Source organism: Salvelinus namaycush, chromosome 2 (assembly GCF_016432855.1).
Source record: "Salvelinus namaycush isolate Seneca chromosome 2, SaNama_1.0, whole genome shotgun sequence".
In the NCBI taxonomy this organism is placed as follows: domain Eukaryota; kingdom Metazoa; phylum Chordata; class Actinopteri; order Salmoniformes; family Salmonidae; genus Salvelinus; species Salvelinus namaycush.
Window position 1 is genome coordinate 72,543,345 of NC_052308.1, and position 22,907 is coordinate 72,566,251.

General features: G+C 46.0%; 1 protein-coding gene across 1 annotated transcript in view; it reads left to right on the plus strand.

Annotated features, from left to right (window-relative positions):
• LOC120023380 (voltage-dependent P/Q-type calcium channel subunit alpha-1A-like) overlaps nucleotides 1-22,907 on the plus strand; it is a 134,733-nt gene that overhangs the window by 87,715 nt on the left and 24,111 nt on the right. The window contains exons 34-40 of the mRNA XM_038967386.1: nucleotides 1,226-1,353; nucleotides 3,104-3,200; nucleotides 11,230-11,335; nucleotides 11,999-12,106; nucleotides 13,927-14,030; nucleotides 19,577-19,722; nucleotides 22,461-22,596. Of these exons, the coding sequence (XP_038823314.1) occupies nucleotides 1,226-1,353; nucleotides 3,104-3,200; nucleotides 11,230-11,335; nucleotides 11,999-12,106; nucleotides 13,927-14,030; nucleotides 19,577-19,722; nucleotides 22,461-22,596 (825 nt within the window). The remainder of the gene's footprint in view (nucleotides 1-1,225; nucleotides 1,354-3,103; nucleotides 3,201-11,229; nucleotides 11,336-11,998; nucleotides 12,107-13,926; nucleotides 14,031-19,576; nucleotides 19,723-22,460; nucleotides 22,597-22,907) is intronic.

Consider the following 22,907-nt stretch of genomic DNA (forward strand, 5'->3'; position numbering starts at 1 on the left):
TCTATCCCCTAGCCCCTAACCCCTATCCCCTAACCCCTATCCCCTAGCCCCTAGCCCCTAACCCCTAGCCCAGCATTTCTCATATTCGGGTTTTGTTTTTTTGTCCTAGCACTGCACAGCTGATTGAAATAATCAAAGCTTGATGATGAGTTGGTTATCTGAATCAGCAGTGCAGTGCTAGGGGGAAACCACAACGTGCACCCAGGGAGGGCCCCAGGGCCCAGTTTGGGAAAACCTGCCCTAGCCCCTCCCACTAGGACCTTCACATACAGTATTTCATCTTCCTCTGTTCTTTCCTGGTAAGAGGACTAATCAAACCCTAGCCCCTAGACCCTAACTCCTAGACCCTAACTCCTAGACCCTAACTCCTAGACCTTAACTCCTAGACCCTAACTCTTAGATCCTAACTCTTAGATCCTAACTCCTAGACTCTAACCCCTAGACCCTAGACTCTAACCCCTAGACTCTAACCCCTAGACTCTAACCCCTAGACTCTAACCCCTAGACTCTAACCCCTAGACTCTAACCCCTAGACCCTTACTCCCAAATCGTATTGAAAGCTAGCTAGCTGCATCCTATTAAACCTGTCGTCTGGTTTGCTTGGTTAGCTAATAGCCAATGCCATTGCAAGCAAGGTAGGAATTAAGCTAACTAGCTAAATGGTTAGCTAGCTAGCAAGCTGCATACATGGCTCTGAGTCTGGCTGGCACTGGGAAGAGTATGTTGAATTTAATTTGGGCGCAGTGCGCGCTGACCAGGTCGCGAGGTGCACGGTGTTTCCTCCGACACATTGGTGCGGCTGGCTTCCGGGTTGGATGCGCGCTGTGTTAAGAAGCAGAACTTGGTTGGGTTGTGTTTCGGAGGACGCATGGCTCTCGACCTTCGTCTCTCCCGAGCCCGTACGGGAGTTGTAGCGATGAGACAAGATAGTAACTACTAACAACTGGAAACCACGAAATTGGGGAGAAAAAGGGAATAAAAAAATATATACTGTATATAAAAAATAAATAAAAAATGCTTCTTTCATTTTCAATCCAATCTGTTTCAGCCTGTAATAACTGGGTCTATGTTGAATGGATTTTTGCAACTCAATGAACAGGTCACAGACTTTGTAATGTTACCGTATTGCATAACATTTGAAATTGTATTTTTCTGGTATCTAATAATTGTTGCTGTGTAGATGCTGAATCTGTTATTGACTGTGTGTGTGTGTGTGTGTGTGTAGATGCTCAATCTGTTTGTGGCTGTCATCATGGATAACTTTGAGTACCTGACCAGAGACTCGTCTATACTCGGTCCTCATCACCTGGACGAGTACGTCAGGATATGGGCCGAGTATGACCCCGCTGCCTGGTGAGTCACACACACACACACACGCACACACACACATAAACGCACACAGACACACACACACACACACACACACACACATAAACGCACACAGATACACACACACACACACACACACACATATAAACGCACACAGACACACACACACACACATAAACGCACACACACACACACACTATTCATGTTTAATCATACGGATAAAATGTTTTGTTCATTTACACTTGACTAATGTACTTACAAATAGGCACATACAGATATTCAGACACAGCATCATCCATATGATTAACATTGTTGACTGTACAGTAACTCTAGCTAACACATGCCTTTCTCTCCTAATATACTTTTGTCCTAGCTTCTCATTCTAACCTTAAACCCTTAACTGAAAAGCGCAAACCTGACCCCAGTCATGTGACCAGTCACGTGACAGAGGAGACGATTTCAACTGATAATAAACCATAGAGTTAGATAGAGGACTGTAGATGGATTTAACCCATTTTGACATTGCTGTCACAGACACCATAAAGGCACAGATACAAATATGAGTCCTCTATCTAACTCTATTTAATAAACTGACCATACGGACGTGGGAGTTTAGTGATACTGATGATGATGATGGAGTTAACAGGGAACAGGTGCTTCTTCACCTGACCAACTAACCAGCCGTCCTGTCTCTCGTCTTTCTTGCTCTCCTTTGTCGTTCTCTCTCTTTCTGTTTCCAAAGTGTTGATATTGTGGAGGCCCTTAAATCTATGTACTGTGAACTCAGTGACTACCCGGCCGTAACACTCCCTCAATGTGTGTGTGTGTGTGTGTGTGTGTGTGTGTGTGTGTGTGTGTGTGTGTGTGTGTGTGTGTGTGTGTGTGTGTGTGCGCGCGCCTCTCTCCAAGTGCGGTTCCACCAAATGTAACGGTTAAAAGAGCTAGAGAGAGAGGGGGAGAGAGAGATGGTAAAAGAAGATAAGGGCAGAGAGAGAGAGGAAGAGAGATTGTCTGCATTGTGGTTCTTTATATCACTCATTGCTGCATGGTTAATGTTTCTATAGGCAACCATTGGCAGTTTATGGCAACACAAGAAAAATACACACCCTGTATTTTGATACTGAGAAATGCATTGTCCATTAGAAAGCAATTGTCTCTCTTTTTCTTCAATGTATCTCTGAAAATGTACTGATAGCCATCCAGCTTTTACTATAACGTAGTTAGAGAAGATATGGACAGGGAAAAAAGATGTCTTTGAGAAAATATATGTAGAAAAATGTATATAGATTATATGTGGATTTATATGTAGAAAAATATAAATAGAAAAATGTATGTTGAATTATGTATGTAGATTATATGTGGAATTATATGTAGAAAATACATGTTAAATTATGTATGAAATTAAATGTAGAAAAATATATGTAGAAGTATCTATGTAGATTATATGTGGAATTATATATAGAAAAACATATATCAGAAAGGTGGAAATACGTGTGTGTGTGTGTGTGTGTGTGTGTGTGTGTGTGTGTGTGTGTGTGTGTGTGTGTGTGTGTGTGTGTGTGTGTGTGTGTGTGTGTGCCATGTGTGCATGCTTGTTAGACTGATTTATACTCTTGTTCTCCTCTGTGCTCTCTCACTCTGTCTATCCTCCCTCTCCCCCTCCCTCTCTCTCTCTCTCTCTCTCTCTCTCTCTCTCTCTCTCTCTCTCTCTCTCTCTCTCTCTCTCTTTCCGTGTGTCTCTTCCTCCTCTAACCTCCCTGTATTCTTCTTGCAGCGGGCGCATACATTATAAGGATATGTACAGTTTATTGAGAGTAATCTCCCCTCCTCTGGGCTTGGGCAAGAAATGCCCTCATAGGGTGGCCTGCAAGGTTTGGACCCAACTATAACACAACGTTTACGCAACCTGCTCGTTCTGTCTCTCACTCAGAGACTTGGGAATGAATGTTACGCTCTCTCTCTCTTTCTGATTTTCCTTTATCACTTCTTCATGGTCATTTCTTATTAGATTTTGGTTTGGTTTGGTTTGTAGTCATCCACGGTCACCATCTTGCTTTGGTTTTCTTATTAATATTGGTATGCATTCTTGATTATGATAGAGGAGAATGTTTGGGACAATGCAGAACACACCACACCTGTTTTAGTAGCAACTGTCTGAAGCATGATGTTGTAGGCGTGCACTGCACTTGCTATCTGTACTGTACTCACTAAACAAACAAACGATTCACTACGACAAACGATTCACTACGACAAACAATTCACTACTACAAACGATTCACTACTTGCATATTTTTCAATGAGTCAATGCAGGTTGTTGGGGTCAATTGCATTTCAATTCTCTCTGTTCAGGAAGTAAACTGAAATTCCAATTCCAGTTCCATGCGTTTCAGTGAGAAAATGACTCCCTAAATTGACTGAATTGAAATAGAATTGACCCCAACCCTGGAGTCAATACTGTATCAATGACACAAGACACAAGAAAATCCAACCATTGTGTTTTCTTGGTTTGTGCTTGCTGTCTATCTAACCATGACCATGGTCAGACCATGGTACAACAGGGTTCTAGCATCGTGCATTGTTCTAGAATGGGGGGGGTCCGGATGGTGGGATGGGGAGGGGGTGGGTTTGGGAGGGGTTTGGGGGAAGGGTTGCAAAATTCCGGGACTTTTCCCAAAATTCTCAGGTTCTCCAGCAATCCTGGTTCTCTGCTGATTCCGGGAATCTTCCAAACAGAATTTCTGTAAAACCTGTGAATTTAGGAAAGGTCCCAGAATTGTCCAACCCAAGTTTGGGGGTGAAAGGAGCTGCATTGACATGACTTACCATTTGTGACATCACCACCCCAGCAGCAGTGCTTTTCCTGCCTGCTAGAAGCCCCGCTGCACGTTCTATACGAGAGGAGACTGTTACTGTTACCTCCTTGCATAGAACGCTGTGTTATTATAGCTACTTATACTAAAACTACACCTCCCCCACCCCCCTCTCTCCTCCTCCCTCTCTCCCCCTCTTCTCCCCCGAGATAGCCAACCAGAGCTGAGTCTCTATCTTTCTTAACCTCCCCTCTCTCTCCCCTCTCGTAACCACTCTTCCGACGAAACAATAACCTCTGTGTATTTGTTTCCCCCTTTCTTTTGTTGTTGTTCCTTTCTCCTCTCGTCTCCCCCCCTCTCCTCCACCCCATGCACCTCTCGTTCCTGTGTCAACCCAAACTCCCTCTCCTCCACCCCCCACCCCCTCATCGGTTTTTCATTTCTTGGTTGTCCGTCCACGTTTGTCGTTGTGTGTGTGTGTGTGTGTGTGTGTGTCCGGGTGGGCCTACTACCACTACTACAGCGGCCGAATCACTTACAATGACATGTATCAGATGCTCAGGCACATGTGTCCACCGTTAGGCCTGGGGAAGAGGTGCCCTGCCCGGGTCGCCTACAAGGTAGACTCCCCCCCCCCCTCCCTTTCCCTCCTTCCCCCTCCCTCGTGGGATCGCCCCTCCAAACTCCTAAAACTCAGCGCTGTCATTATTGTCTGTTAGTGGTGGTGTGATGGTGAGCACTGTGTTTTATTATCGGTCGGAACTGGGGATGGAGGGATGAACGGAGGGAGGGATGAACGGAGGGAGGGAGGGATGGAGGGAGGGATGGATGGAGGGAGGGATGGTCGTGAAGTAGAATGATAGGGAAATGATAGTCAGTCCCTGCGACCCTCCAGATACGCTAAGCCACAGGAGCAAGGGAACGGAGGAAGCCTTGTCTGCCCTTCTGCACCCTGCACGGACCTATACACACTCCTTACACACATAAACAGATTTCTCTGGTTTTGCCAACATTTGGGAACGTATTACCAATTTAATTGGTTTTGGCATCAAAAGGCAGGTTTTTTGTTAAAAACTGAAATGATTTTAAATAAGCCCTGGCAGTATGAGTGGTTTTACATTTATAAACATATTAATGGGTATCTATCTGCAGTTTTTCTTCTATTGGAGAGCCGGTAGGAATTCTGACATGTATTGGCCTGAATATTACTCAGGGCGCTCTCACTCACACACACACATGAACAGACTAAAAGATGTGGGTACAGAAGGACGGGGAAGGGTGTGTGTCTCGAGTCCTCTGAGTCTCTCATTCCTGTGGATGGCACCATAGCTACACACACACTCTCACACACACGCAGCTACACACAGTAATTCAGACAGGGTCTTCATTTCCTGACTACACACACATATACTGTATACCGTACTTCGATCTTCAGCCCTTAGCTGGGAGGGGATGATGACACACAGACATTAGTGGCCACATTATTTGACAGGAAGTTGTTATTTGTTGATTGTAATGACAGTGAATCTACAGTATTTGGGCTTTGTGTTCACTTCCATTACAATTGACAAATAGATAGACAGTCATGTCTTTATCAGTCTCTCCTTATTGTGTCTTTTCTCCCGATCTTTTCCCTTTCTTTCCTTTGAGAAGACCTGAGCTTTTTCCACCCATCCTGTTTTACTGTCTATGCAGTTCTGAACTGTTTGTCTTCATATCTTTCCCCTCCGTCTTTCTCTCTGTCTCTCTGTCTCTCTCCCTCTCTCTCTCTCTCTCTCTCTCTGTCTCTCTCTCTCTCTCTCTCTCTGTCTCTCTCTCTCTCTCTCTCTCTCTCTCTGTATCACTCCCTCTCCCCTCTCTCTCTCTCTCTCTCTCTCTCTCTCTCTCTGTATCACTCCTTCCCCCTCTCTCTCTGTATCACTCCCCCCTCTCTCTTTCTCTCTCTCTCTGTATCACTCCCTCCGCCTCTCTCTCTCTATATCACTCCCTCCCTATCTCTCTCTGTGTATCACTCCCTCCCTCTCTCTATGTGTGTATCACTCCCCCTCTCTCTCTCTGTATCACTCCCTCCCCCCCCCTCTCTCTCTCTCTCTCTCCTCTTCCCCTAATTTGCATTCCGTCCACTTGTCTGTCAGCTTCAACTACGCCAACATTATCCACTGTCCCACTCCCTTACATACACTCTGTCCCTCTGTCCTACTGTCTGTCTCTCTCCCTCTGGCCTACTCTCTCCCTCTGTCCCTCTGTCCTACTGTCTGTCTCTCTACCTCTGGCCTACTCTCTCCCTCTGTCCCTCTGTCCCTCTGTCCTACTGTCTGTCTCTCTCTCTCCCTCTGGCCTACTCTCTCCCTCTGTCCCTCTGTCCCTCTATCCTACTGTCTGTCTCTCTCTCTCCCTCTGGCCTACTCTCTCCCTCTGTCCCTCTGTCCTACTGTCTGTCTCTCTACCTCTGGCCTACTCTCTCCCTCTGTCCCTCTGACCTACTGTCTGTCTCTCTACCTCTGGCCTACTCTCTCCCTCTGTCCCTCTGTCCTACTGTCTGTCTCTCCCTCTGGCCTACTCTCTCCCTCTGTCCCTCTGTCCTACTGTCTGTCTCTCTACCGCTGGCCTACTCTCTCCCTCTGTCCCTCTGACCTACTGTCTGTCTCTCTACCTCTGGCCTACTCTCTCCCTCTGTCCCTCTGACCTACTGTCTGTCTCTCTACCTCTGGCCTACTCTCTCCCTCTGTCCCTCTGTCCTACTGTCTCTCTCTACCTGTGGCCTACTCTCTCCCTCTGTCCCTCTGGCCTACTCTCTCCCTCTGTCCCTCTATCCTACTGTCTGTCTCTATCCTACTGTCTGCCTCTATCCTATTTTCTGTCTCTGTCCCTCTATCCCACTGTCTGTCTCTATCCTACTGTCTGCCTCTATCCTATTGTCTGTCTTTATCCCTCTATCCTACTGTCTGTCTCTGTCCCTCTATCCTACTGTCTGTCTCTGTCCCTCTATCCTACTGTCTGTCTCTATCCCTCTATCCTACTGTCTGTCTATGTCCCTCTATCCTACTGTCTGTCTCTGTTTCTCTATCCCACTGTCTGTCTCTGTTTCTCTATCCCACTGTCTGTCTCTGTCCCTCTATCCTACTGTCTGTCTCTGTCCCTCTATCCTACTGTCTGTCTCTGTTTCTCTATCCCACTGTCTGTCTCTATCCCTCTATCCTACTGTCTGTCTCTATCCCTCTATCCTACTGTCTGTCTCTGTCCCTCTATCCTACTGTCTGTCTCTGTCCCTCTATCCTACTGTCTGTCTCTGTCCCTCTATCCTACTGTCTGTCTCTGTCCCTCTATCCTACTGTCTGTCTCTGTCCCTCTATCCTACCATCTGTCTCTGTCCCTCTATCCTACTGTCTGTCTCTATCCCTCTATCCTACTGTCTGTCTCTATCCTACTGTCTGTCTCTGTCCCTCTATCCTACTGTCTGTCTCTGTCCCTCTATCCTACTGTCTGTCTCTGTCCCTCTATCCTACTGTCTGTCTCTGTCCCTCTATCCTACCATCTGTCTCTGTCCCTCTATCCTACCATCTGTCTCTGTCCCTCTATCCCACTGTCTGTCTCTGTTTCTCTATCCCACTGTCTGTCTCTATCCCTCTATCCCACTGTCTGTCTCTGTTTCTCTATCCCACTGTCTGTCTCTATCCCTCTATCCTACTGTCTGTCTCTGTCCCTCTATCCCACTGTCTGTCTCTGTTTCTCTATCCCACTGTCTGTCTGTATCCCTCTATCCTACTGTCTGTCTCTGTCCCTCTATCCTACTGTCTGTCTCTGTTTCTCTATCCCACTGTCTGTCTCTGTTTCTCTATCCCACTGTCTGTCTCTATCCCTCTATCCCACTGTCTGTCTCTGTTTCTCTATCCCACTGTCTGTCTCTGTTTCTCTATCCCACTGTCTGTCTCTGTTTCTCTATCCCACTGTCTGTCTCTATCCCTCTATCCCACTGTCTGTCTCTGTTTCTCTATCCCACTGTCTGTCTCTGTTTCTCTATCCCACTGTCTGTCTCTGTCCCTCTATCCCACTGTCTGTCTCTGTTTCTCTATCCCACTGTCTGTCTCTATCCCTCTATCCTACTGTCTGTCTCTGTCCCTCTATCCCACTGTCTGTCTCTGTCCCTCTATCCCACTGTCTGTCTCTGTTTCTCTATCCCACTGTCTGTCTCTGTCCCTCTATCCCACTGTCTGTCTCTGTTTCTCTATCCCACTGTCTGTCTCTGTCCCTCTATCCTACCATCTGTCTCTGTCCCTCTATCCCACTGTCTGTCTCTGTTTCTCTATCCCACTGTCTGTCTCTATCCCTCTATCCCACTGTCTGTCTCTGTTTCTCTATCCCACTGTCTGTCTCTATCCCTCTATCCTACCATCTGTCTCTGTCCCTCTATCCCACTGTCTGTCTCTGTTTCTCTATCCCACTGTCTGTCTCTATCCCTCTATCCCACTGTCTGTCTCTGTTTCTCTATCCCACTGTCTGTCTCTATCCCTCTATCCTACTGTCTGTCTCTGTCCCTCTATCCTACTGTCTGTCTCTGTCCCTCTATCCTACTGTCTCCCTCTATCCTACTGTCTGTCTCTGTCCCTCTATCCTACTGTCTGTCTCTGTCCCTATGTCCAACTGTCTGTCTCTGTCCTTTCTGTCCTCTCTTCTCCCTGCTCCTTCTCTCCACTCTGTCCAGGGTTGTGTCCCAAATGGAACCCTATTCCATATACAGTGCACTACTTTCAACTAGAGCGCTATGGGCCCTGGTCAAAAGTAGTGCACTACATTGGGAATAGGGTGCTATTTGGGACAGGGTGCCATTTGGGATGCAGCCCAACAATTCTCTATTGCATACAGTATGTCACTCATGGAAATGCCTAGTGTTCATGGATAACAACGATGATAGATGCTGTGATGGCTTATGTGGGTTATATTCTAGCTTGTCGTTGTTTTAGTACACTAATCCTGAGAGAAGACTTTACGTTAAAGACCCTTACCCCTACAACACTTTCTCCCACCTGGGACTGGTCAATCCAAGAGTAGTATTTGACCTCCTTCTTACGCTTGACCTTTCTAACCTTTGTTACGGTAGTGAACTTTCCAGGAAGGCCTGCTTTGTTTGGGATATGGCCATTGGTTGGCCATTTTTGATGATAGATTGATATGGTTTCAGTCCTCGTCTTATTCTCTTGTCTTGTTATACTCTCTCTCTCTTTCTCTCTCAACATCCTCTCTTTCTTTCTCCCCTTAAATCACGTATCGTCTTGATTTCTTGTTTTTCCTTTTTCAATGTCGTCACAATCCCGCTCCCTCTTCCTGTCCCGACCTCCTGTTTTATCTGTAGCTCCATCTCATTATAGAAACCTTCTGCTTCTAACGCCACTAACTTCTACTACCACTTCTCCCCTATATACAGTAGCCCAACATCTGGTTGGTCAAAAACAAATCATTCCTCTTTTTATGATTTTCTTCTTTCAGGGAATGTTCTTACTAAACATCTTTAACTGACAACCGTTTAGCATCGAGAGAGATCTGATCTGCCAATCGGGACCTTTGCATCATGTCTAAAAGACTAACACTAAGGACTCTTCATGTAGCCTGCATAGCTCTGTAGGAAACCATAGAGAGAAAATAAAGCAAATCAAAGGGATCAATAAGTAGATATCCCATGAATCCATCAAAGCTAATATGATGATGCTCTCTGTGCACGGCTGCACTGCTGCTTGTCCCGGGGAGGGGGGAGGGGGGGGGGGGGGAGGTAGGGGCATGCTGCTTGTCCCGGGGAGGGGGGAGGGGGAGGTAGGGGCATGCTGCTTGTGGAGGTATGTTGAATGTCGGGGATCTGGGGGGTGTTGGGAAAAGCACGTGTCCGTTGCATTCTCTGTTGCATGGCTTGTTGCTATGGACACCTGGAGGCTGTGGATGTTGGCTGCGACGACTGGTGCCACACACGCTTTCGGGCACGACACACACATACACACTAACATGGTGTCACACGTGCTTGCCCGTCCTACGTGAGTACCCAACGCTCATGTTCAGAGGTCAAGCCAATCGATGACCGACTAATAGATGTGAAGAAACATCCACCCTGGGTTTGTTCTTTTATCTAGCAGTTCATCCATTGGTTTGACCTGTTTAGAAAGAAATCAATCAAAAACATGTAGCGAACCTCCATACAGGTAGGGGGAGCTCTATAGCAGATGCCTTGATAAAACACACTAGTCTCCTGATGAAGAGTAGTACAACTACACCAGTGATACTACTGTTTGCTATGTCTTGCAGTCTATTCCAGTATATTCTGTTGATATACTGTGTGTTAGTGGGAGGGTAAAGGGGGTTGTGTGTGTACATGTGTGTACATTTGTGTGTAATAAGATGCGTGAATGCGTACCGTTGCATTCACACATTATTAGGGAACATGGGCATAGGTTGGGTCAGTTGGTCGTCGGCCATTGTGGTGCCGTGTGGCTCTTGGCTCCCGCAGTCGCTCATTCTGTAGCAGACGGCCCATTGGATAAATGTGTAGTTGTTTGAGTATCACTTGCCAATCAGGAGACAATCAGGAAGTACTTTTCCACTGTTTCCTTTGGAAAAGGCAGTTTTACAGTTTGGAAATCATACTGTGGTTACTACATATGACAAAGTCCTTTAGCACACACAGACACAACATAGACCTACAAGGGACCTCTGACAATCAAGATACTGCAAGTGGGGTTGGGTTAAATTCCATTTAGATTCAGTCACTTCGGGAGATGAATTGAAATTGACTTTTTTTTTCTATGAGGATTTCTTTCAATTCATGAATTGGATTTCAATTCCCTCCGTGAACTGTGAGGTGAAACTGAATTGCACCAAATTTCTGTGTCTTCAGAATCAGACAGACAGAGTCGAACATATACCTGGCTAAATAAAACAAGTAGATAAGATTACAGACACTGAAACCTAACCTTTTTTGGCTGTTGCCCTATCGAGCTCCCTCAATCTTGGCCCCTCCCTTTTCCCCTTACCTGGAGGTTCAGACCCCACCCCCTACCACGTACACGCTCTCTTTTCTCAACCTCTCCACCTGATTGGCTCTCCACAGAGGCTGCTGCGCATGGACTTGCCGGTTGCCGAGGACAACTCAGTGCATTTCAACTCCACTCTCATGGCTCTGATTCGGACAGCGCTCGATATCAAGATTGCCAAGGGTACGACCCTCCTCCTTTTCTGTCTCTCTTTATCTACTCAACTTTTTCAGCTGTCCTTTTTTACTATTTTTGCCAATGCCATTCTGATGTGTTGTTTCCTACCTTTTCCCTCCCTACTCTCTCTTTCTTTTTCTTTCTTTCTTGCCGCTCTTTCTTTATTTTTCTCTCTTTCTTTTTCTTTCTTTCTTGCTTGCTTTTATTCTTCCTCTCTCTGTTTCTCTTTTTCTGTCTGTCTGTCTTTCTTTCATTCTCTTTCTTCCTTTCTCCCTTTCTTTTCTTCCTACCATAGGTATGGTATCAGTCCTGTCCTTCCAGATAGTGGTGATATACCAAACATTTATAAATGCTCAGGAAGTTGTGGATTAATCCAAATCTTTTTTGTTTGTGTGAATGTGTACATGTGTGGCTGGATAACTTGGTTTTTTGCATGCATATTTGTGCGCGTGTGTGTGTGTGCGTGTGCGTGCGCGCGTGCGTGTGCGCGTGTGTGTGTGGGCTTGCTCTGCTGCCTGCGTGTGCGTACGTGTGTTTGCGCTTGCGTATGTACTTTCGTACGTGCGCGTGTTTGCGCTTGTGTGTGTGCTTTCCTGCGTACCTGCGTGTGCGTATGCCCACGTGTGTGTGTGTGTGTGTGTGTCTTGACGTGTGTGTTGGGCAACACAGGAGGAGCTGACAAACATCAGATGGACGCTGAGCTAAGGAAAGAAATGATGGCCATTTGGCCCAACCTCTCTCAGAAGAACCTAGACCTGCTGGTCACGCCACACAAGTGTAAGTTACACCACGTAAAACACACACTACGATGCGTGTGTGTGTGTGTGTGTGTGTGTGTGTGTGTAAGTGTGTCCGACGATCACCAATTCACCAAGAGGACAGCTTCTACTAAACGTAGTCACCCACTGCTTCGCCCCCCCTGATCAGGACCACCACGGACCGGCTCCCTACTTCAACACACTCATGTTCATACACACAACCCCACACACACACACATGTACAACCATAACTCCCTCTGTACATCCTCACCTCTCCCTACTTACAGTTCTTAGAAAACGTAAACACACTCACACAATCCCTTCTTTACCCCCACTGGGTCAGTTCCTGCATCAGGGGGTGCCTGCTATAGACCCTAACCCTCTATAGAAGTCTTTTCACTACAGGGAGTATGGGCCTCAACGTAGGCTTAGTGAGAGTCCTGTTATACTAGTAGAAGTATAGACCTATAGTAGTAGTAGTAGTAGTAGTATAGTATAGCAACAGTGTTATTATTATAATAAGGAAGAGATCAAATGTTCTACACACAGTGTAGTGTAGCATGCTGCCTTGGTGTTAAATATAACTTGAATTTATTCATTTGAAGTTATACTTCACTCAAAGTAGAGCAGCATGCAATGTTGATGAAGTACTCCATAGTATTGCACTATACAATTACTATTATTATAAAGTATTATTATACTTTTTAATAAGTTGATATGCTGGGGGACCTCGAGCCATTTCTCTGGGAATAGATCATCATTTATTTTTCAGAGTAAAGAGGTGGATTTTAGTGTCAAACAAAGCTCCATGTTTTTCCTCATGTTTAATGTTATCTGGATCATCCAAACTCTGGGTGCCAATCTAGAGTTTTTGGAGAGAAAAATGGAGCTCCTATTTCTAAAGGCATAGGATTGAGGTGAAGTGATGATCTATGGTCAACGTGAAATAACTATATAGTCCTCTATAGGAACCGTTTAAGCACTGTGCCTGTTCAAATTAAAGTGAAAGAGAATATTTAAGTTAAAGACAGAAAATAACTGATTGTGAAAAGACTATCAGCGCTGTTGTATACTGTACAGTGTTGTAAATATGTTGTATACTGTACAGTGTTGTAAATATGTTGTATATGTGTTGTATTTGGTTGTACTTGTACTTGTATCTGCAGGCAAATCTCAAATGACACCATTACCATATTCCCTGTATAGTACATACCATTGTGTATATTATTGCATAAATACTGCTGTTAATAGTGCATGTATAATGCATATATTCCCTATAGAGGGGCTAATATATAGTATAGTGCACTACTTTCAACCACAACCTTATGGGTAATAAGTCGTGTATTTCCGTGTACATGGTGTCATTTGATGCAGTCACCGTGTGTTATGTATGTAGGGTGAATCTAAAAAGTGTTTCCTTGATTCCTTTCATCCTTGATTCTTGAGTCATTGAATCATTGGCTCTTTCTCAAAACGTATTGGAAGAGAAGGTCTGAGGGGCGGAACCTCGGATATTTTCCCTCAAAGCTATTTTTTAAAAGGAGGAAGACGAGTCAAGGACTTTGAGATGTACCCTACAGTCGCGGCCACTGAAATGTTTTCTAAAAACCAAACCTCCCGTTAGGAGAAATAGAGTGAAGTGTTGTCCACACGTTGGCAGCAATTGTTCTACCAATACAACACGACCTAACTTTTTAGTGCCCGCAACTGTCTGTATGTGTGTGTGGTGTCGTAGCATGGTCGGTCCCCCACTCCCATCCCCCTCTCTCTCGTCTCACGGCTCAGGGTCCCATCCACATTGTGGTCTAATCGAGGCAGGGTAACTTGTCCCTCTCTCAGCAGCCACAGACTTGACGGTGGGGAAGATCTACGCTGCCATGATGATCATGGAGTACTACAGACAGAGCAAGGCCAAGAAGCTCCAGGCCCTACGCGAGGAGCAGGTACCCACTAGACCCAGACCCACCCGTGACCTCCAAAAAACACCCCAGAACCGACTCTTCCTTCCCCCTTAGATCCCCTTCCCAAACCTGTCCAGCTCCCCATAGCCTCTCTTGCCTCCAAACACCCATGCTCCCACACCCCAGTGAACCCCAAATCATCCAACCCCCTCAGCTCCCCTTCCTTTAGCTCCTCAACTCTTCCTCCTGCCTTTACCCACCACCCAGAACCCCCATGGCTGATATTCTTGGTCCCCATAGCTCCCCTTTCCAGACCTCCATAGCCTCCCTTCCCTCCAGACCCATCCTCATGACCCCAAACCCACTTCTTCGCTAGACCCCGTTTCCTGGCCCCCTTGCACCCTTTCCAGGACCTCCATCGCTGCCCTCCTTGATCTGTCAACCCCCTAGCCCTTTATTTCCCCCTTTCCCCCAACGCTCCCTCGCTCGTCCTCCCACATCATGCTCCTCCGCCTTGGAACCCTCCCAATGAGCACTGCCTGGTCCTGGGTTACCCCTGTAGCATGCTAACTTCAGTTACCTCTCTCTCTCTACTCCGGCACCAGGCTGTTTCTGCCGGGTCCTGGGTTACCCCTGTAGCATGCTAACTCCAGTTACCTCTCTCTCTCTACTCCGGCACCAGGCTGTTTCTGCCGGGTCCTGGGTTACCCCTGTAGCATGCTAACTCCAGTTACCTCTCTCTCTCTACTCCGGCACCAGGCTGTTTCTGCCGGGTCCTGGGTTACCCCTGTAGCACGCTAACTCCAGTTACCTCTCTCTCTCTACTCCGGCACCAGGCTGTTTCTGCCGGGTCCTGGGTTACCCCTGTAGCATGCTAACTCCAGTTACCTCTCTCTCTCTACTCCTGCACCAGGCTGTTTCTGCCTGTTTCCCAGTTAGCATGATGGATGGCTATCGTAGGCTGACGCCCGGCCTGGCTCTTCCACTTGCTATCTCTTTACCTTTACTCTACCATTACTATACCCCCCTCCTACCCATTACTTTACCCCCATCATACCCACCACTTGTATATTTACTTAAAGGGGCAATCTGCAGTTCAAACAATAAAACTCAATCGCAGATTGCCCCTTTAAGGCCTTCTTTGAACCCCTCCCCTTTTTAAGCATGGGGGGTTAAATGGTGTCGTGGTGAGGAGAAGGGGGGAGATGTTTTAAACTGTTTTGTTTTGAAATTGATATGAATAATAATGATACAACATGGCCAATGTACGTATGCACTCCTGTTGTCTATGAATGCTGTGTAAATGCACTACCTCTTAATGTGATGTGCACTGTTTCTCTAACACATTACTCCATTCCCCGGGATACCCCGTTGCTCCTGTGGCTCCACATTTCTCCATTCCCCGGGATACCCCGTTGCTCCTGTGGCTCCAGTGCTGCAATCCACAGCTTTTAATGGTTTCTATCTGCCTTTGGAGGCTGAAGTTAAAGTAATGGTTCACCCCAAAATCAACCTTTCTTAGATGTTTTCTTGGAGGTTTTATAAAAACAGAATTGGCACCCGTTTTATTCTATCCAAGATCAAGTCCATGAGGCGGGGTTAAGGATCTGTGGGTATTCAGTAGGGGCGCTTTTCAGACATGAGATAAGTTGACTTAACATGGACTTAAGTAAAAAAAAGTTGACTTATGTCCATGTTTTATTGACTTAAGTCCATGTTAAGTCTACTTATCTCAAGTCTCAATCGGGCCCTAGGTGAATGGAGTGTACGATATTTTAGACCCCGTCTATGAGTTGGTATGATCCTCCTGAATGCTGTCATCTCATTGGTTGCACTGACTGTCCAGTTCCAGACAGGCTCCTCCTTCTCAACATCACCAGCTGGCCTGTGGTGCACAACGACAAACTATGTATTTCTGTCTATCCCTCCTTCCCTTCTTCCCTCTTTCATTTCTCAGTTGTACTCTTTCCCTCCTTAATTCCTTTCTTTATGTCCATCACTCCTGCTCTTCTCTCCTTATTCCCTCCTTCAATCTTCTGCACCTTCCCGTCATCTCTCCTTCAATCTTTCCCACCTTCTTTCCTTAACTCTGTCTTTCTTTTCTTCCTTCCTTCCTTCCCTCCTTCCCTCCTCCCTACAACTGTTATACTACCTTTCATTATGTCTTAATCTATTTTCCAATTGATATAGTTTATTATTTATATATGTATATATATATACAGTCTTTCCTATTGTCTTTTCCTACCACTGTTTTACTGCCTGCCTTTTCACTGTTGTAATGTGTCTTTCTACCACTGTTTACCATGTCTCTCTGTGCCTGCCCCAGGTCTGTACCTTTCTATACATTGTGTTATGTATCACTCACTATCTATGTCACTCCTCTATCACTCTTTTGCATATTCCCTCCTTCTCCCTCCGTCTTTCTCTCCCTGTCTATCTGTCTGTCCATCCATCCCCTCGTCCCTCTGACTCGATTTGTTCTTCCAGGAGGGGGGCGGGACCTTGGCTTCTCAAACCCTCCCTGATTGGTCAATCTAGGTTGACTGTCATCAGGCCTGTCTAACCAGAACCCTTCTCCCCTCTCTGTGTGCTCCTGTCTGTGTATTCCGTCATCTCTGGTTGGTTGTTTGGATGTTGAGCTGAGGTTCCTGATGTAACCATTGGACGCTCATGTAACAAAACCGTCTCTGTGAATCTTCAGTGGTATTCATGAACGTGCTTTCTAGGGAAAATAGTGCACTAGTTTTGTACCTCGTCCTCCATATCCCATTTCATATGTTAGTATATTAAAACTAATTTTCCCAGAAGAACTCACTGTTAGCGAGCACGCTACAACCCGGGTTCACACCCATTCATTTAGCCGTTAACATTTTAGCTTTTGGTTTGGATGAACATGACGGCATCTGTAGTCATGTAGCCATCGACACCACCACAGACCAGCCAATGGAAGACCTCCCTGCTCCCGCCACACTCCATATATGGGCGAAACAACAAAAAGGACTGCTGAGGAGCTGTTTTGACGGAGGAAGTAGAATTTTCCTCCAGAGCCATATACAGCGCCTTCAGAAAGTATTCAAACCCCTTGACTTATTCCACATTTTTGTTGTGTTACAGCCTGAATTCTAAATTGATTAAGTATATATTTTTTCTACCCCACAGTGACACATGAAAACATGTTTTTAGAAATGTTTGCAAATGTATTAACATTTTTATATTGAAATATCTCATTTACATAAGTATTCACACCCCTGAGTCGATACATGTTAGAATCACCTTTGGCAGCGATTACAGCTGTGAGTCTTTCTGGTAAGTCTCTAAGAGCTTTAAGCTTTGTCAAGTTGGTTGTTGATCATTGCTAGACAGACATTCTCAAGTCTTGCCGAAGATTTTCAAGCCGCTTTTAGTCAAAAACTGTAACTAGGCCACTCAGGAACATTCAACGTGGTCTTGGTAAGCAACTCCATTGTATATTTGGCCTTGTGTTTTAGGTTATTGTCCTGCTGAAAGGTGAATTTGTCTCTCAATATCGGTTGGAAAGCAGACTGAACCAGGTTTTCCTCCAGGATTTTGCCTGTGCTTAGCTCTATTCCGGTCATTTGTATAAAAAAACTCTCTAGTCCTTGCCTATGACAAGCATACCCATAACATGATGCAGCGACCACCGTACTTGAAAATATGAAGAGTGGTTCTCAGTGATGTGTTGTGTTGGATTTGCCACAAACTAAATGCCTTGTATTCAGGATATAAAGTTAATTTCTTTGCCACATTTTTTGCAGTTTTACTTTAGTGCCTTATTGCAAACAGGATGCATGTTTTTGAATATTTTTTATTCTGTACAGGCTTCCTTCTTTTCACTCATTCATTTAGGTTAGTATTGTGCAGTAACTACAATGTTGTTGATTCATCCTCACTTTTCTCCTATCACAGCCATTCAACTCTGTAACTGTTTTAAAGTCACAATTGGCCTCATGGTGAAATGCCTGAACAGTTTCTTTCCTCTCCGGCAACCGAGTTAGGAAGGACGCCTGTATCTTTGTAGTGACTGGGTGTATTGATACACCATCCAAAGTGTAATTAATAACTTCACCTTGCTCAAAGGGATACATGTTTACCCATCTACCAATAGGTGCCCTTCTTTGCGAGGCATTGGAAAACCTCCCTGGTCTTTGTGGTTGAATCTGTGTTGAAATTCATTGCTCGACTGAGGGAGCTTACAGATAATTCTATGTTTGGTGTACAGAGATGAGGTAGTCATTCAAAAATCATGTTAAACACTATTATTGCACACAGAGTGAGTCCATGCAACTTATTATGTGACTTCTTAATCACATTTTTACTCCTGAACTTATTTAGGTTTGCCATACCAAAGGGGTTGAATACTTATTGATTCAAAACATTCCAGCTTTTAATTTTGTATTCATTTATGAAAGTTTCAAAAAACATAATTCCACTTTGACATTATGGGGTGTTGTGTGTAGGCCAGTGACACAACTTCTGAATGTAATCCATTTTAAATGCAGGCTGTAACATAACAAAATGTGGAAAAAGTCAAGAGGTGTGAATACCTTCTGAAAGCACTATGTGTATATATCAGGGTTGGAGTCAATTCCATTTCAATTGCAGTCAATTCAGGAAGTGCAGTGAAATCCCAATTCTCTTCAATGTTTTTCAATGAGGAAAATGTGGAATTGGAACTTTATGAATTGATTGAAATGGAATTGACCCTAACCCTGGTATTTATACGTTTCTAAACTGGGTGGTTCGAGCCCTGAATGCTGATTGGCTGACAGCCGTGGTATATCAGACTGTATACCACGGGTATGACAAAACATTTGTTTTTACTGCTCTAATTACTTTGATAACCAGTTTATAAGAGCAATAAGGCTCCTCTGGGGTTTGTGATATGTGGCCAATATACCACAACTAAGGGCTGTTCTTATGCAAGACATAATGCGGAGTGCCTGGACACAGCCCTTAGCCGTGGTATATTGGCCATATACCAATATCGAGCATTATTGCTTAAATATATGGCTCTGGTTGCCACTAAGCTCTGACTGACACAGGATCAGATCAGGTCTTAATTCTCCCAATGGTCCCGAAGGTTATCAGATGGTTATGGTAATCTGATCCTAGATCTGTGGTTAAAGCAGGGGTGGGCAATTCTAGCTCTGGAGGGCCAAAGTATTTGTTTCAGTCAAATAATCAGCGAGTCCCCAGTTTAGACACCAATTAAATAATAACCAACTAGAAAGGGTCATTTTTCAAGAAACATTGTGTGACTTGCTTCAGCTGTCCAGTGGAAGAAGTTTAAATTGTTAGTGGCTAGTATTGAAAAACTGAAGCTAGTTTAGTGGTGACTATTATCTATACTTAGTGCTGGGCTGGAACAAAAGCTAGCCCCTCCGCCCTTCTCCAGAGCTTCAATTTCCCACTCTAGGCAACTTCTAACCTCTAAACCATTACTTTACCCAATTGTGCCACCTGGTGGGAGCATGCTGCGGTGCATCCTCTCCTTTCCTCTGTGTGTGTGTGTGTCCCTGCCTGAGTGTGTCTGATGCCAGCCCGAGGCCATGTTGTATCTCACACAGAACCGAACACCGTTAATGTTTCAGCGCATGGAGCCGCCCTCCCCCGGGGGAGGAGAAGGGGGAGGAGGGGGAGGCCCCGACGGGACGGGAGGAGGGATGCCAGGGGTCAACGGCCTCCCCGCCACACAGCACGACCCCAACAGCATGTGAGTAGAACCGTACACACTCTTTCTCTCTTTCTCTGTCACACACACACATGCACACACACCCAGCACGACTCTAACAGCATGTGAGTAGTAGTGATGGGTTATACATATGCGTACATGATATGTACATATACACACACAAATACATACATACGTAAGCATGCCAACACTCACAGTATGCATACTGTAGATACACACACACACACACACACACATGCATACATACAGTAGAATACATATACTCATACTCACACATGCAGGTATGGAGGCAGGTAGCCTCGAGGTTGGAGCACTGGGCCAGCAACCAAAAGGTTGCTGGTTCGGATACTAGAGTCAACAAGGTGAGAGAAAAAAGTGTGACTTGAGCAAGGCACTTACCCCTAATTCCTCCAGGGGTGCTGTACAATGACGACCCTGTGGGTGTCTCAGAGGGAGTTGGGATATGGTGACCCTGGCCGTGACCCCACTCTCTGCGGGTGTCTCAGGGGGAGTTGGGATATGGTGACCCTGGCCGTGACCCCACTCCCTGCAGGTGTCTCAGGGGGAGTTGGGATATGGTGACCCAGGCCGTGACCCCACTCCCTGCAGGTGTCTCAGGGGGGGTTGGGATATGACGACCCTGGCCGTGACCCCACTCCCTGCGGGTGTCTCAGGGGGAGTTGGGATATGGTGACCCTGGCCGTGACCCCACTCCCTGCAGGTGTCTCAGGGGGAGTTGGGATATGGGGACCCTGGCCATGACCCCACTCCCTGCGGGTGTCTCAGAGGGAGTTGGGATATGGCGACCCTGGCCGTGACCCCACTCCCTGCTGGTGTCTCAGGGGGAGTTGGGATATGGTGACCCTGGCCGTGACCCCACTCCCTGCAGGTGTCTCAGGGGGAGTTGGGATATGGTGACCCTGGCCGTGACCCCACTCCCTGCAGGTGTCTCAGGGGGAGTTGGGATATGGTGACCCTGGCCGTGACCCCACTCTCTGCGGGTGTCTCAGGGGGAGTTGGGATATGCAACAAAAAAAACACTTGTATAACACACTTGTGTCTAATATAAGCACTTCCCCCCTCCCAAATGATTATTACAAGCATACAACCTGCACATACAAACGCTTTGTAAATGTCTCTCACGGGGTCTGTTTCTTCGGTTTCTACACGGTTTGGGCTTTTTAGCTGCTGCGTTCCCCAATGACTCTCTCTGTCTTCCTTCTCTGTGTGTCTCTGTGTCTTCCTTCTCCTTCTCTGTGTGTCTCTGTGTCTTCCTTCTCCTTCTCTGTGTGTCTCTGTGTCTTCCTTCTCCTTCTCTGTGTGTCTCTCTGTCTTCCTTCTCTGTGTCTCTGTCTTCCTTCTCTGTGTGTCTCTGTGTCTTCCTTCTCCTTCTCTGTGTGTCTCTGTGTCTTCCTTCTCCTTCTCTGTGTGTCTCTCTGTCCTCCATTTCCTTCTCTGTGTGTCTCTCTGTCTTCCTTCTCCTTCTCTGTGTGTCTCTGTCTTCCTTCTCCTTCTCTGTGTGTCTCTCTGTCTTCCTTCTCCTTCTCTGTGTGTCTCTCTGTCTTCCATCTCCTTCTCTGTGTGTCTCTCTGTCTTCCTTCTCTGTGTGTCTCTCTGTATTCTGTCTCCTTCTCTGTGTGTGTCTCTGTCTTCCTTCTCCTTCTCTGTGTGTCTCTGTCTTCCTTCTCTGTGTGTCTCTCTGTCTTCTGTCTCCTCTGTGTGTCTCTCTGTCTTCCTTCTCTGTGTGTTCCTGTCTACAGTCTCCTCTGTGTGTCTCTCTGTCTTCCTTCTCTGTGTGTCTCTCTGTCTTCCTTCTCTGTGTGTCTCTGTCTTCTGTCTCCTCTGTGTGTCTCTGTCTTCTGTCTCCTTCTCTGTGTGTTGCTCTGTCTTCTGTCTCCTCTGTGTGTCTCTGTCTTCTGTCTCCTTCTCTGTGTGTCGCTCTGTCTTCTGTCTCCTCTGTGTGTCTCTGTCTTCTGTCTCCTCTGTGTGTCTCTGTCTTCTGTCTCCTTCTCTGTGTGTTGCTCTGTCTTCTGTCTCCTCTGTGTGTCTCTGTCTTCTGTCTCCTTCTCTGTGTGTCGCTCTGTCTTCTGTCTCCTCTGTGTTTCTCTGTCTTCTGTCTCCTTCTCTGTGTGTCGCTCTGTCTTCTGTCTCTTCTGTGTTTCTCTGTCTTCCTTCTCCTTCTCTGTGTGTCTCTGTGTCCTTATTTCTCTGGTGCCGTCAGACCTGTGTCTGTGTGTGTTTGTACTGTATTTGTAATTATCGAAGAGATAGTGTGGTTTTATTTGAGTGTGTTTTAGTCTGTGTGTGTGTGACTGTGTGTATTCGCAAACATACATATGCATGTATACCTATGCATGTTTGCATAGGCGTGTGATTGAGTAGGTGTATGTATTTGAGTTGGTGTGTGTGTGTGTGTGTGTGTGTGTGTGTGTGTGTGTGTGTGTGTGTGTGTGTGTGTGTGTGTGTGTGTGTGTGTGTGTGTGTGTGTGTGTGTGTGTGTGTGTGTGTGTGTGTGTGTTTATGAGTGCGTGCAAGCATATATGGGTTTGTGTTTGTGCGTATACAGTATATAAGCCACTAACATCCTCCTCCGTGTGTGTGTGTGTGTGTGTGTGTGTGTGTGTGTGTGTGTGTGTGTGTGTGTGTGTGTGTGTGTGTGTGTGTGTGTGTGTGTGTGTGTGTGTGTGTGTGTGTGTGTGTGTGTGTGTGTGTGTGTGTGTGTGTGTGTGTGTGTGTGCGAGTGCTTGTGTGTGTACCAGACCTCCAGAGGGGGGGATGACAGAGAGCCAGTCGTGGGTGACAGCTAAAGCTCAGGAGATGTTTAACAAGACGGGCAACTGGAGCCCAGAGAGACCCTACCCCGACCATCTCCATGACAACAGACACAACCCCCAGGTAACGCAGCACAAACATATAACAAACACACGCAGGTCACCGTGGTAACGCAGTAACCGCGCAAACTGAGGCCCGACTGTGATTCTATTGAGGTTTTGAGACAATACAGGGGCTGTTAGTGTATAGGCCTACAGTTGTTCCATTGTGTCCTATAGGAGTAAACATGATGATGTCATAGGTTTACACTAAATGATAACTTACAGTCATGCAATGCAGGATAAAGATATCTGATATATAAAGATGTATAAAGCTTATATTCCGGTAAGTTGTTAACAACACATGTTCTGGAGAATGTCACTCCCTTGGTATAT